Source organism: Podarcis filfolensis (genome assembly GCF_964270895.1).
Source record: "Podarcis filfolensis genome assembly, chromosome: 14".
In the NCBI taxonomy this organism is placed as follows: Eukaryota; Metazoa; Chordata; class Lepidosauria; order Squamata; family Lacertidae; genus Podarcis; species Podarcis filfolensis.
In genome coordinates, this window is record NC_139616.1 from 14,692,930 (window position 1) to 14,709,093 (window position 16,164).

At 46.0% G+C, this 16,164-nt stretch overlaps 1 protein-coding gene across 1 annotated transcript in view; it reads right to left on the bottom strand.

The window, feature by feature from the left end:
- HOMER2 (homer scaffold protein 2) overlaps positions 1–4,329 on the bottom strand; it is an 82,662-nt gene extending 78,333 nt beyond the window's left edge. The window contains exon 1 of the mRNA XM_083586884.1: positions 3,862–4,329. Coding sequence (XP_083443010.1) covers positions 3,862–3,983 — 122 coding nt within the window. The 5' untranslated portion in view covers positions 3,984–4,329. The remainder of the gene's footprint in view (positions 1–3,861) is intronic.
- Between the last annotated feature and the right edge of the window lie 11,835 nt (positions 4,330–16,164).

Genomic DNA, 16,164 nt, shown 5'->3' on the forward strand with positions numbered 1-16,164 from the left:
ACGCATGGTGCGGACCACCAAGGACACCCTTCGCCGCAGGACGCAAGGGGATTGGGAGTACCGCCTTGCCACATTCCTCCTAGCACAACACAGCACCCCCAGCTCAACGACTGGCCAGAGCCCCACTGAACTACTAATGGGTCGGCGCCTTGCAATCAGATTGGACTGCCTTCACCCCGATAGAGCTCAGGATGAGGTAGTGGTGGGGGAAGGCAGGAACCCCCGGACCTTCGAGGCCCAGGACCCAGTGTACACAGAGAATTTTGGGGCAGGCCCAGCATGGGTACCCGCCACAGTCACCAGGGTCACTGGTCCTGTGTCGTACGAGGATCTAACGGATGGGGGGCAATGCTGGCGCCGCCACTGCGACCAGATACGGCGACGATTCCCGGGAGAAAACCAGGAGGAGGAAAGGTCAGAGGAGTCCCAAGGGAACAGAGGGGCAGTGAGGCCCATAGAGCAGGAGGGGCCAGCAGGAGAGGCAGAATCAGTAAATACAGAGAGGACCCGCGAGGCCGAAAGGACACCGGAACCAGAACCACGACTGAGCGAGCCGGTTGCGCCAGACCAAACAGGCCCATCACAGCCAGCATCCTTGGAACACGAGCCAGAACCTGAACCCTGGACCAGGGAACACCACAGGCCGCAACGCACACGTAGGCCGCCAGCGTACCTCGAGGACTATGAATGCGACCTCCCGGGCAGGACTGGAACTTAGAGGGGAGGGGTGTTATGTACTGAGTTAAAAGGATCCAAACTGCAGCAGTCTGATTGGTCCTAGAACAATAGGATCCAAAAGGCAGCAGTCTGATTGGTCCTAGAACAATAGGATTCAGAATGCAGCAGTCTGATTGGTCCTAGAACAAGGCAGCAGCATGATTGGTTGGCAGGAACCACCCAATCATGCTCCAGATAGAAGTGAATCCACAACTTGATTGGCTTACAGTAGAATTCCGGAATTAGCCAATCATGTGCAGCCCATTGTGTAAATAATGTATATAAAGCAGATACTTTGAGGGGACTTTCATTCATTCATTCCTCCTCACCACTATGAGCTGAATAAAGAGCATGAAATCACTTTGCGACTCTGAGTATATTTCAGCGACTTAGTCAACACTCATTAGCGGGCGATCTAACCTGTTCTGTAGTTCTTAAACCAGTACAATCTACACTGGCCCAGCCTCACCCCCATGCCTTAACAACACATTTGTGCAGAGCAACACACAGCTTGTATCCTCCAGCAGCGGATTACACCCACTTTCAAGGAAGTCCGAACATGGCAAATGTTTGTGCCTTAGAAAGCTTCAATTGCCAAAGTCTGCTTTTAAAGGCACAACTACAGCAGCTTGTTGAGGAGTTGGTGACCTGACCCATAACCCAAATGGCACATGTTCAGATTTGGGAGGGGAGGGGCAAAAGCTTGACTGCTGGTTGTCTTATTGCCCCAGTCACAATACATCTCACTCCCCAATACTGGAATGCAACATGCAAAAATGTGAGCATGTAAAGTATTCATCCTCAGCATGCTCACTTGAAGGAAAACTCAATGGAAGTCCGCAGTGCTTATTTGCAGGTAAAGGATCAGAGTGCAAGTCAAACTGGTGGCAATCAAAACAGATGTTGAAAGTTGCCTGCCAAATTGCATCGAGTACTCACATCCCAACAAAACAGTATGCACACTATAGAACTTGCAAAAGGCAACTCTCCTGGCTGCCCATAGTGAGCGAAAGTCACATCCTGGTAACCAGCAGGAAATATGTAAAATGGGAAGGGTGTTGTTTCATCCACTCAGCCTCCAAGCCATCCATACAATCCCAACAGCTGTGCTGAAAGAAGGCTGAAAGAAGTGTTTTGTGAGCACCTAACTTTTGTAAAACTCATATGCAAAGCTACACTTTACCCTAGAGAAACATCTCAAGCACTTGCTTTGGACAGCAATATTTTTATTTTTAGGGGCAGACATGAAGCAGCATGCAATATGAGAGCCCTTGGGACTCTTTGCCACATCATGGAGAACGCTGGCGTGAAATCAGATGCCTTTTACCAGTCAGACCCAATGGTCCATCTAGCTCAGTATTGGCTACACCAGGGGTCAGCAAACCTTTCCAGCAGGGGGCCAGTCCACTGTCCCTCAGACCTTGTGGGGGGCCTGACTATATTTTGAAAAAAGAATGAACGAATTCTTATGTCCCACAAATAACCCAGAGATGCATTTTAAACAAAAGGACACATTCTACTCATGTAAAAATGCGCTGATTCCCGGACCGTCCGCAGGCTGGATTTAGAAGGCGACTGGGCCAGATCCGGCCCCCGGGCCTTAGTTTGCCTACCCATGGGCTACACCACTGGTCTACAACTGGTGGGCTGGGAACCACTACTGGGTCACGATCTGATCCAAGGTGCATCACAGCAGCAAATATATGGGGAGGGGAAAGTTTAAGAAATGGGTACCCAAATCCATGTTTGATTAAAGGTGGGTTCTGAGTCTGAAAAAGTTGAAGAATACTTACTGGTCTATATTGACTGGCAACAGCTCTCCAGAAACTGAGGCAGGAGACATTCTGCGCCCTCCCTGGAGATACCAGGGACTGAACCTGGGATCTTCTGCATGCAAAACGCGTAGTCTACCACTGAACTATGGCTCTTCTTCATGATGTCTGGAATTGCATCCTTGGCTGACACACTGTTGCACACTTGCAGCAGCATCTTTGCAATGGGAGTTTCTGGGAGGTGCATCTCCCGGATTGCACAGTGCAGCTTTTTGGGAGCCATTTCTGACCATACCAGCCAGTTCCTGTCCCCATAACCCAATCCCATGCAGGTTTATTCAGAAGTATAACTCCAATTGCATTCAGCGAAGTTTATTCCAGGTATACATGCAAAGAATTGGCGCCTTAGAGCACATGGACTCAATGCGTGAAACAGGCTTTACCCGAAGGTAAGCGAGTATAATATTTCACCTTTAGTGTTGTAGTATTAGATTGGAAGGTGTGGGAAATATGCTGCAAAAATGAGGTAACAATTGGGGGGCGGGGTTGTTAAGCTGCCACCTGCACCAGTCTTGCCAAGTCAATGTACTGTCTGGACCTGTTCCCTTCCTGTTCGCTTCCTGCGGGCAGGGCTTGTCTCTAGATTTCTATCACGGCAGAATGCCTAGCAGATTTCAATAACTTTCAAAATATTGCTCATATGAACAGCCAAGATCAGACTAAGGCTGACAGTCAGCCCCTGCTTGGCTTGACCCTGACACAACCAGATGATCTGAATCTGAGATTATTTTTTATTTAAATATAGTCCAGCTCTTGAGTCACACGACCCTTCCATTCCTCCCATTTAAGCAAGGCACCGGCTTCCTTTTTAGCCGTCCCAAAGCTAAGTGGCGATCTGAAAGCACACCCTGCTGAAGTCTATGAGACTTTTACTTCTGACACGGCTGCCAGGCAGAAAATCCTACAGGGACCAAGGCTGGACATCCTCTGCGAAAGGCGCAGGAGATCTAGAAGCATTCGAGCCAGAACCTGTACCTATTTACTCTGAAGTAACCCCCACTGTTTTCCAGGAGGCTTAAGTCTCGCATAGTGGGAAGGGCTCGATCCCGTCGAGCTCAGCTCAGCAGGACTCCTTTCAGAAAGGGAAAGGAGCCCAGGGCGCGCCGAGAGAAAGTGGCCAGGCGGCGCCGGAGAGCCGCGCCGAAGTTCGAGCGCCTCCTCCTCCGCAGGGCGCCCCCTCCCCCGCCAGGCCCCTTCCTCACAAGGAGCAATCCCCCCCCCCCGCGCGCGCGCGCGCTCCCTCCAAAAAGGCGCGAATTTCGAGGCGGGAAAGTGTCGCCCCCCACACTCCGTCGCTGGCGCCCGCACTCACCCCATCTCTCGGCACTTGTCGCCGGCCACGCAGCCCGGCGGCGACAGCGCGCTGGCCGGGGGAGTCTCTCCGCCGCCTCGGTCGCCGGCGGGGAGCGGAGGGCGCGTCCCGACTTCGCACATACGGCCGCCCCGGGGAGAGCTTTCTCTTCAGCTCCCTCTCGGGGTGTATGTGGAGGAGCTTCCGAGCTGTGGCGGCGGCGGCGGCGCGCGCAAAGCAGCCTCTGGCTTCGCGGCGACGGCGGCGGCACCCAACCTCTTCGGCGTCCTCGGAGCTGCCCGCCCTGCTCTTTAATTGCCTCTGGTCCTTTTACATAAGCGCCTCTCGCAGGCGGGGAGCGCAGCGAGGGCAGCCCGCTGCGTTGCGCGACTAGCGGCTGGGCTGGCGAGCCTGGAGCCGGGCGCGCTGCGCTGTCCTCTCCCGCTTCGGAAGTCGGCGCTTTGGAGCGGCGGCTCCGAGTTCCACCTGCTTTTGCGCGCCCGCTGCCGCCTCCCACTCGCTTACTGGCAGGGGGGGAGCGAGTCGCACACGCGGCCGCTGCCGCAGTTTCTCCCGAGGGCGAGGGGCGGGACGGCGCGCGACGCGTCCAATCAAAGCGGCAGCTGCCACCGCGCAGGGGCTCCCCCGCGCGCGATCCTGGGCGCCGGAGCGATTCCTCGGACCTCACCCCCGCCAGGCTCTCTCTGCGGACGGAGGGAAATCCACTGAGCGCGGTGGGGTTTTTAACTCGCGAGGCAACGGGCATAGGATCGGACTGCGCTACTTCGGAAACAAAAGGATACCGAGTGCTGCACCCAGGCTCAGAAATGTCTGGTCTCCCATGAAGTTCACAGCATGACCTTGCGCACACAGCACACTTTCTCTCCGCCTGACCTTCCTCGCAAGATTGTTGTTGTGAGGATAAGTTGGGAACAGGGGAAAGGAACAAAATAGGCCAGCTGGAGCTACTTGGAAGGAAGGTGCTATATGAATGCAATTAATAAAGAAGAATGTGCTAAGGCTGGCACACATCTGGAGGGCACCAGGTTGACAAAGACTGCTACAAAACTTGGTTTGAGCTGAAACCTGGGGGAAATGGGGTTTTGGTGTGAGCTCAGTTCTGAGAGCAAACAAATATTCACAGGTATATATATAAACAAAGATTTATCAGAAAAGGTTTTCTCGGGCTGATTTTAAACTAGCAAATGTAAATTTTATCCTGTGAAGCTGGGTTTTTTATGGGGGGAGGTGTTTTTAAAATATTGTATTTCCATTGAGTGAATAAACATAACATGCTTTACTGCCATTTTGGAAACTGTACAAAAAAACCTTCACATTGGGTGCCTTGGAAAGGACATTAATTTCTCTTGTTATTTATTAACCACCTTCCACATGTGTGTCTCAAGGCGAAGTACCTGTCTTTAATCCTCTCAGGAAAAGTTTCTAATTTGAAGTATGCCAAAGGGTGGGCCAACAAGTTATAAATTCATTCTCTAACTCCTGAATTGTGGATTCAAACATACAAGAGCAGTTTTCAAAAGCACCAGGACTGTGCTGCGTTTACTATGATAACAAAGTAACAACCATCATATGAACACAATAATTGGCATGTGGATTACTACAATTTGACAAACATTGCAGGCAGCTGTGTTGGTACAATAGTGGGGAAAACTGGAAAACAGTAGCATAAAAGCTTTATTAGGACCAACTGAAACATCATAAAGTAATAAGCAAAATTTCAAATTTCACCGGAATTCTAAGCACCCTCACTTTTCTTCCTTTCTTTGTTTCCCCCTTGCTTTGGGAGACTGCTTTCCATACAGAAGGACCCTGGTTCATTATCACTTCATGTTGGTGCAAAATGGGTATTACAGAGCAGCTTCACTCACTTCCAAAAGATGGTACCACTTGCATCAAAGATGCCTTGAATCGGGAGTTGCCAGAACTTGCCAGATTTAAGTTTCAGACATTCTGGAATCTAGAATGTGTGTTGGAAATGGACTTGAGCTACAATTCACAGAACTACGATTCGCAAAGTTCCCTATGAAGAGAGATTGATTGTCAAACTACTCTGTGAATTATAGCTCTGGGAGGGGAGAAGTGGTCTCTCTCTGTCTGGCACCCTTAACAAACCGCAGTTCCCATAATTCTTTGGGGGAAGCCATGGTTGCTGTTGTATAAGAGTGCTTTAAATATATGGCGCAAATGTGGCCTTTGAGGTTACATGGCAAGGATCTGAGATGACTCACAATATTAGGGCCGATGATGCTCGGAATATGAATGTGGGAATTCTCCCTTAGGCTGAAAAAATTCACGGACAGACATTTTAAATGTGTAAGACTTGCTGTTGGGTATTAGTGAGCAAGGCATTTCTACATCTATGTTCTGAAGCAAGACTGTGAGAGGACGAGCACGTATTTTTATGACGCGTGTTTAAAAGTTGATGTCATCTGTTTGAGTATAATAAATGGCTCGTTCATAAACAATCCAGTAATTGCTATATATGGTTCTTCCAATACGTTTTGGAGGCATAAACATTTCATTTTTGTCTTGTGACTTAGGAACACTTCTTCTGTGGAACCTCTGTTTCCAAAATAGTTTGAACACAGAAGTTCTTTTAACCTGCTTTGTGTTTCTACTAAAAAAAGAAAGAACAATAAAAGACTTCTTTCTCATGATGCCAGCAATTTGCAGACTGGGTCATATCCAACTAAGTTTCAACTCAAGAGTAGACCAATTCAAATTAACGAGTCTAAGTTAGTCATAGGGGGATGCGGATGGCGCTGTGGTCTAAACCACTGAGCCTAGGGCTTACCGATCAGAAAGTCGGCTGTTTGAATCCCCGCGACAGAGTGAGCTCCCGTTGCTCGGTCCCAGCTCCTGCCAACCTAGCAGTTTGAAAGCACGTCAAAGTGCAAGTAGATAAATAGGTACCGCTCCGGCGGGAAGGTAAACGGCATTTCCGTGTGCTGCTCTGGTTTCGCCAGAAGCGGCTTAGTCATGCTGGCCACATGACCCAGAAAAACTCTGCCGACAAACGTTGGCTCCCTTGGCCAGTAAAACGAGATGAGTGCCACAACCCTAGAGTCATTCACAACTGGACTTAACTGTCAGGGGTCCTTTACCTTTTTTAAAGTTAATCGTGCCCTGTAATTTCAATGGATTTACTCTGAGTAAAACCTAGTTGGCTACCACCCCATCTCCTAACCCTTTGTATCTTCCTGAAAGATCACACTGCAACGTTGTCTCTTAACCAAACAACGCTAAAACCATAGCCATGTTGGCCCATAAGATACAATCCAAAAGCAGGGCAACATCTTTCTTATGCCAACCAAACTAGTGCACAGTTTGCAGAGGTAGCCATCCCTTGGCTAGGCTGGCTGAGTTGCAGGCAGCCCTGGCTCCTGTAAAGGTGGATTGGGTCTTCTTAAAGGGATACCTAACGTAGAGGCCATTCTTCCCAAGGCAACCCCTGCAGACCATCACACTTGATTTTTAATGTTTTGTTTTTGCAGGGTAAATCACTTTGGGTGGGGGGGGGCAACAAAAGTGTGGTGCAGTGGTTAGAGTGTCAAACTAGGACCAGGAAGGTCAGAATTTGGCTCCCCACTTGGCCAGGAAGCTCACCAGGTGACCTTGGGCCACTCACTGCCTCCCAGCCTAACCTACCTCACCAGGTTGTTGCAGGGATTAAATGAGGAAGAGGAGACCCATGTGTGCCACCCTAAGCTCCTATGTGGGAAATAAACACACACATACAATCCTAACCAAATAATGGGGCTAGGAGGTGCTGCCCCACCAACCTCTGTCTACCCTCACCCAGGCCCCACCTGCCTGCCTTCTTAGTTACAACCAGCCCAGTGGGTGGCCCTGGATATCAGCTCCCCCCCCTACTTAGTCTCAGCGTTGCCCCTTGCAAAACTCAGCAGGTAGGAAGATGTATACAAACCTAAATTATAGTTGGCCCTGCCTGTAAGTGGCTCTGTCGCCACCTACTGTTGGTCTTCCTGCCTTCTGCCCTACCCATCCCAATGGGCACCAGCCACCACTGCTCCCAGGCAAGCGTGCATAGAGTTGCAGTCAGCTGGGTTTTAAAAAAATATATATGTATATATAAATATGAATTAAGGGTAGCTTTGTTAAAAGTTCTGTGTGAATTAGGGATATTGCCAAGCCAGAGAAAAGAGAGAGAAAGCGAGAAAGCAAAGTATAGCACCCACGCCACATAGCATCTTCTGCCAACTGTGCAGAATGAGGGTGAAATTCCATCTAGGTAGCGATATCGCCGACCACTCAAGTGAAGCTCAAGCCGTTTAATGTCACCAGAGCCCTCAGATGGAATTACATCCCCCGCCGTCCCCCTCCTCCATATGCATCATGCTAAGAGGTTTCAAGCGTTGCCATTAGCTGTAACGTTGAGACAGGCTTTCTGAAATATCTAGTGCAAATTCTGAAAAGCCTTCCAAGATAAGCAGCTGCACCATTCTGACACATGAGACGAATGTAGTTCAGCGGATTTTCCTCACATAAGCATTGTCAGACCCTCAACAGTCTAATGTACGCCCATAGATTTTAAACACTTGTAACTCCAGCCACTAAGTCTGCTTGAAGGAGATTTAAAGGCCATGATCCTCAAGGCAGATTTCCAAACAGCAGTCCTGGAAAAGTTGAAAAGGGGCACTGCAAAAAAGGGTACTGCAGAGTCAGTGATTTTTCTTCAGATTGCATTATACTCTGTGTGTGTGTGTGTGTGTGTGTGTGTGTGTGTGTGTACACACACACACACACACACACTTATTTGACACCTTCAATCAAAAAGATTTAAAGGCACTGTGAATAAAACCATTCACACAACATATGAATGCAGTATTAAAAGCAACAAATAAGCATAACAGCACACAGCATAAATGTATGGTAGAGCAAAATCATACAACTTAAGAGTGGAGTAAAGTAAAATTCCAGCTAAGGTTAAAGCATATTTAATGCACTTGGTCTTCTCCCAAATAAGTCTGAGAACTGTAGTTTGTTAAGGGTGCTGATCTCATACAGCTACAGTTCCCAGTGCCCTGTAACAAACTACAATTCCCAGGATTATCCATGACTGTTAAAAGTGGTTTAAGAGTCCTTTAAATATACAGTGTGGATATGATCAATGAATCAGCCTAGCATCCTTAGCCTCTAACCATTAAGGGCTTTAACCAGTCTTTCTGGCCACAATTAAGAGTTTTCTGTCCGAACCCAGATTCCTTCACAACAACCAAATAGCTATCCTAATAATCTAAGAACTGTGAATTAACCTGACATGCCTGTCCACAATATTCCAGCTGGGTCATCTATAGTCTAAACAAGGAGAGGGTGAAATCCATATATTTTATGAACATTTCCTTCCTTGGTCCTGGAGAAGTCTTACCCCACCTGGCTTACAAGACTAGTTTTGTAACGGTTTCCATCTAGGAGCTGCAAGCATGGGAAACCTTAGGCCCAGGGGCCAAATGCGGCTCCCAGGCCTCTCTTATATGGCCCTTCAGACTCTCCCCAAGCTACACCCTCTCATTCTCAGGACACACCCTTATTGTTCTTGCCTGGCTGGACTATGTCCCTGAACTCTTAATTTTTAACTGTTCCTTGCCTGGATGCAGGGAGGCTAGAGAGGGGTATATATAGAAACTAGCCTATGGTACAAAGGTGAATTCATTCCTCCCTTCCCTTTTGGTATGTGGGAGCTGAAAACATTTCCCCACCCCTTGCTCTAAATCTCACATACATGTACTGATGGTAACAGGCCAACTTTGATGATGTTAAGAGGGTAGCACAGCAGAGTTATGGATTATGCCCATAGAGCGCACAACCTTCCAGTTCCACACGTCTATGAACTGTAAAGGGACCATAGCCAGGACAACAAATTGTGGAACAACAGGGCAGACTATGCAGTTTTGGAGGACAGCAGCATAATTTTCAGGCTAATTAAATCACAGAATCATTTTGTTCTCCAAAATATTTTTCTCACATATCAACTTGTATGTTGTTCGGGTGTTTTGAATTCTCAGCCTCTTGTCACCATCTGTAACTCAAATCCCCGTGTCTTAAAGAAATGGTAGGCATCTGTTGAAAATATTCATCTCTTCTGTGGCATGGGAGGTTCATAATCCAAGCTTATCTAATAAAAACTGGGCTATATTTCAAAGCAACCAGGGAGAGATTGTCATTATTAGAGTTGTTCCCCCCCCAAAAAAAAATCTGCAATGGACATCATCCTGCATGTGATGTTGTCCTTCTACAACAGATTGAAAAGTCAAATGATGCTTCAATGGGAATATCACCATGTTGTATCAAGTGAAGAGGTCATCTTTAGACTTTTATACAGTTTGACAGCTTGCTTCATGGCATTGGATCACTAGTAGCTGGTGGATGCACCTCAAACTGGGGTGCTGCGGCTGCTTTTTTTCTTCACATAAAAATTGTCATTTAATAATATATTATGAACAACTTAACATGTGTTTTATCTGAGTTTTGCCAGTGGATGTCGAGGAGGAATCTTGGTGTGGACTGCAAGTTACTGTATTTTTCGCTCTATAAGACGCACCAGACCACAAGATGCACCTAGTTTTTGGAGGAGGAAAACAAGAAAAAAAAATATTCTGAATCTCAGAAGCCAGAACAGCAAGAGGGATCGCTGCGCAGTGAAAGCAGCAATCCCTCTTGCTGTTCTGGCTTCTGGGATAGCTGCACAGCCTGCATTCGCTCCATAAGACACACACACATTTCCCCTTACTTTTTAGGAGGGAAAAAGTGAGTCTTATAGAGCAAAAAATATGGTAATTCTGTTGCTTTGCTGGAGTGGGAACCAATGCTGCTTTAAAAACCGTATGGTTATTTGCTTGCTCAACCTGCATAGTTTGTAAATAAACTAATACCGCAACACTCAATTTTATATCTAGTTTTTTCTCTTCAGCTGAAAAATACAGCTGTTAGAATCATCACTTGAGGAGATGCGAAGCACAAAACAATACCTTTAATTTTCAAGAGGCATGCATGTGCAGGTGATTGTAAAATTCCAGACATCTTCCTGATTCCCTGCTTGCAAATGATGAGTATAGTCAGTTTATCAAAAGGCATTCTTTGGCACCTGCAGCCCATCAAAGCAAAACTCTGGTTTGGTTGTCATTCAGTTTGGCGGTGAAGATATGAATTATTTGAATCACATGTCCTTACATAATTAGAAAGTCACAGTGAGCTCTCTTATTAATTTCTGCTACCATTTTTCAAATATGACAGCTCCTGTATCTTTCCACTAACATAAGAAAAGCTCTTCTAGATCAGGCCAAAAGTGCATCTAGTCCACTATCCTTTTTCTAACAGTGGCCAAAGATATGGTTCTAGGAAGTCCACAAGAAGACACAAAAGCAACATCCTTCCCATTTGATTTTTTAGAAAATAAATCATATTTGAAAAGGTGGAAGGAACTAGGAATAATCAGCCCAAATAACAGAAGACTCAAGGGATGTTCACATTACTACTTATGCTACATCCACTGCTAGTTTTTGAAGCCACATTCCCATGGAGTTAGCTGCAATCCATAATGATCCAGTAGTTTCTTGACACATACTGCTATTTGATGTGCTTTCCTCAAATCAGTTTCAATCCAGCTAGAGTACAGTGGTCCCTTGGTTTACGAACTTAATCCGTTCCAGAAGTCCATTCTTAAACCAAAGCATTCTTAAACCAAGGCGTGCTTTCCCATAGCAGCGGGGGACTCAATTTACAAATGGAACACACTCAACAGGAAGCAGAACATGTTCTTATTCCAAGGCAAAGTTCGCGAACCAAAACACCTACTTCCAGGTTTGCAGCGTTCTTAATACAAGTTGTTCATAAACTAAGCTGCTCTTAAACCAAGGTACCACTGTAATGTGAATGTTTGAGACCACCATTGTGCACAGATGGCAGCTTCATGAATAGCAGTGTGTGTGTGTGTGTGTGTGTGTGTGTGTGTGTGTGTGTGTTGCAGGTGTGGGGAAACCAAAAAGGGCATTCACTTTTGGTGAAGACATCCCTGCTCCCTCTCTGATGTGAACAACACCGTCCCAATTCAGTTTGAAATACAGCAGGGGAAAAGGACCTTACCGTATTTGCTGGACTTAGGCTTGCAGTCCTTGGTTCAGGCTCACGGGCATCTGACATCTCAATTCCGGAAGGCTACGGCAGCTTGGCTTTGGGGATCTGCAGTAAGTGCCAATGCCTCAATGGTCATGGCAAGTACTTTGTTATCTCTTCAATGTAGGCTTCATTTAGCTGTCATGGTTCACAGCTGCTGCCAGATGAGGGATGGGAAACCCATGGCTTTCCATACATTGTTGGACCACAACTCTCACCTCCCACTGGCCACTGTTTATATGAGCCTTGAGAAATTAAGACTTGAAATCAAGAGCAAAAATCTGTTTTTCAGTCTTTATTTGCAGGGCTTGTACAAAGCACAGTTAGCTGAAATGACATGGCTTGCTGAAAATAATAAGTGATTAATTAAGTAAGGTCTGCTACCTGCTGAGTTTTGTCAATGAGCTTCCCATGCATATCCTTCCTCATTATTGTTGCACTAACCTTATCAGACTCGGCTAGTACTAGATTACTATACTTCAAGTATTTGTAGTCTGGCACTCCATGTTACTTGCTACTTAACTGGCTTGCACATATAACACTGTATATATTTCTCATGCAGCTTTTCACCCCAAATCAGTTTATACAACTGTGAACAAAAACAAGCCACAATGTTCCCTGACTGAATCAGCCTTTAGTGTACAAAGAAAACAGCATGATGCCACCTCATATGGCCACGTTTTATTTTTCCCATGCCAAAAAACAATGTATTCATTAAGATTAATAATTGAAATTTGCTTTAGGATAAGCTGCATTGATTTTTACCTCCTGGTAGGAGGCCAGCCTTCACCCAAGTCTTCAAATATGTTCATGTCCATCTGGCATGTCCCTGGCGCATCCTTCCTGTTGCTTTGTCCATCTGTTTTAAAATCACTTCCAAAATACTGCATGACTCCCCCCACCCCAAAATAGGTTAGACAAATCTTTGGTATAATCTGAAAATATCCAAGCCTGGCTCCAGGTTTGAGTATTCCTTTGGCAAAATGTCCTCTGGTGGGTCTCCCTAGCTGGTATATTTGGTTCTGGTGATAGCAGTGAGCAGCAGCAGAGCTCTGATGGAGTCAACTTCAGTGCCTCTGATCTATCGTCACCATTGTGGAAAATCTGAAAGATGGCTCCAGCTACCCAGCACACACAAAACATGATTAGAATGGGGGCACATGCAACAGGAATATCAGCTTAGTTTAAAGTAACTGTCCTGAAGCTCTACTGATTAGCCAAAGATGCAATCTATGGAAGTACGTTATGCTCACATCTACAATATTTAACCCTGACTTAAGAAAACAGAGTGTCTTATTGGGCTGTGCATACACATATATTTAAAGCACATGACTTCCCCCAAAGAGGCCTGGGAACTGTAGCTTCCCCTTCACAGAGGTACATTTCCCAGCACCCTTCCCCCTCTTTTGGGGGGGAAGGCATGTGTTTTAAATGTATGCTGTGTACACAACCTGGGTGCGAATTACTGGTAAATTCCATCTCTGTAAGTTTTAGTCTGTGAGAAATGCTTGGCGTCAGGGGGAGGTTTCCCCCCAAAAGCTCAACAATTAACTCCATCGACTTCAATGGGACTTACTCCAAAGTAAATGTGTAAATATTTGCAATCTAAATGTTACTTCCTAGGCTGCATACACTCTATACCTTTAAAGTACATCTGAGGCACATTTCTCCCTTCAAAAAATTATGGGTCCCATTGTTTATTAAAGGTTGATGGGAACTGTAACTCTGTGAGGGGTAAACTACAGTGCTCGGGGTTCTTTGAGCAAAATAATGTGATTTTAAAGGTACAGTTTGTGTGCAGTCCTCTTAGTTTTCCTTGGCCAGAGAGAGGTGGCCCTATGCCTCATCTCTTCATACATGTGGGCGGTGTTCCTGGAGCTGCTATGCTCCTGATGATGCACACTCCTCTTAATAGTGGCATTTAAGTTTTAACTGTCTAATTTTTGTGTGCTGTTGCTGCTTTTATAATAAAGAAATAGAAATAAAGCTTTTGCTTCCAGGACATTTATTCGTGCCTGGTGTTGTTGGCCTTGTTGTTGTTGCTGCCATTCTTTGCAAAAAGGGGGGATTGCTAAATTTTCAGATTAAATGCACCCCACAATGCACTACCATGATGTAACTTCTGCTTATCTAAATCCCAAAGCAAGAACCACTCACTCTGCTTTGTGAACTGCAGCCTGAGTCTTCCTGAGTCATAATAGGATTTTATTTACTCATATTTGAATCGGTAGCTCCTAAACTATGTGTCAGCAGCAAGAGGAAGGGGGACATTCGAGAAAGAAAGAAAGAAAGAAAGAAAGAGTTTGTGGTTTCTGTGGCCCTAAGGCACCCATTTACTGAAGAAAGTTACCCATTCTTCCTCTGCAATATCCACTCCTCTGGCCTTGCCTACTTCTAACCAACCTGTATTCAAAGCAAGTGAGTCTGTCACATTTCTCTGTCACAACTAGATCATTCAGTCACTTGGGCTGTGGAACCACTGCATCAAAGGGACATTACTGGTGCTGCAGTGGCGCAGCAGCCAAGGGATGAGAAGGAGCTGTGGTTCAGTGATAAAGCACATGTTTTGCATGTAAACGGTCCCAGGTGCAGTTTCCAGCAACTCCAGACAGGGCTAGAAAAAGACTCCTGTCTGAAACCCTGGAGAGCTGCAGCTGGTCAGTGCATACAAACTGAGCAAGGCGATCTGATTCTGTATAAGGAAATTCCCCATGTTGGCCCTACCGTTAGGTGAAGTGAGGCAGCTGCCTCAGGTAACTTATTAGACTGTCCTGAAACCACAGCACAATTTTAGTGGTTTAATTTACTTTTGTTGTTTCCCTTTTTTCAGCCAAGGAATGGAAAGAGGGGATGGTGAGATTTTCTGCCTCAGATGCAAAAAATAACTTGACTGTCTTGCAAGGGAGCATTTGTTGTTCTGCCTCAACCAGCAGAGACTCTCAAGTAGCACTTTAAGAACAGGTAGGAGCAGGAGCAGCTCTACCATTAGGTACTGAGACAGCCGCTTCAGACAGCAGATGCTGGGGAGGCAGGGAGTGGCAGGGATGTGTTGGTGGGCAGAGGCTGTGCGTCACTTGACCTGCTCTGCAGACTAGTCTGCTACCCTCAGGTGTGGTAGAAGACTGTCTCATTACCAGAACTGAAGCAAAATTCAACCAGTAAGTTTCTGTAAATGGAATTGGGTGGGGAGGGATCTCATCCTTTGTCTCATGCAGCATAAATGTCCTGAAATTGACCCCCACCCAGCTGATGGGAGGATGTCCATTGCATCTCTGCATGAGTCACAGGGTTGGGACTTGCCATGACTTTTTTCAGATTCTAATTATAAATCCAACTATAAATCAGAACTAAAGTGTACTTCAGTTGCCAGAGGTTTGGAGAACGCTGCCTAATATTATGAAGTTGACCCAGTGATGTACCCAAGTACGAGAGGGCAAGCGTGTATCCGAGCAGAGCAATCCTATCTGTGAATTAGGCCTATTGGACAGGAAAAGAAATTCCTTTGCACACTGGTGAGAAATAATATGTTGCAATGTAACTGAGATCTCTCTGCACCAGTAGAGGCTAAAGCCAGTGAAAGGCAGGGTGAGTGGTAATGGAATATGTAGCATTGAGGAGGGAAGAATGGAATTTGTAGAACCTTCTCCCCATGGAGGCTTGCCTGACACCTTCATTTCATATCTTTAGGCACCTGCCAAAAAACGTTCCTTTTTTCTCATGCCTTTGGCTGATTACACAATCTATTACCTTTTCATAGAATCACAGAATTGTAGAGTTGGAAGGGACCCTGAGGGTGATCTAGTCCAAACTCCGGTGTGTCTGTGGGGGCGGGCAGTATGGTTTTATTTTGTTACTGTTGTGTATTGTATGCTATTGTACTGTAAACCACCCTGTGATCATCAGATGAAGGGTGGCATATGAATGTAATAAATAATGATAACAATAAGAGTGAAATTTAGTTGGAATCTTATGCTTGTATCGGTCCCAAGGTGCAGCAATAAAATATTCTGGAAGCATTCACCACCAACCTCCCTGCTCCATTTCAGAAAATGTCTTCTCTTCAATATAAAAACAACTTTTTTCCTTTTTTGTTACACAGGCAGTTAACATTTAAAGGTCACTGTTAAGAGAAATGCTCTCCTAGCAAGTATTATATTGGAAACTCAAGTC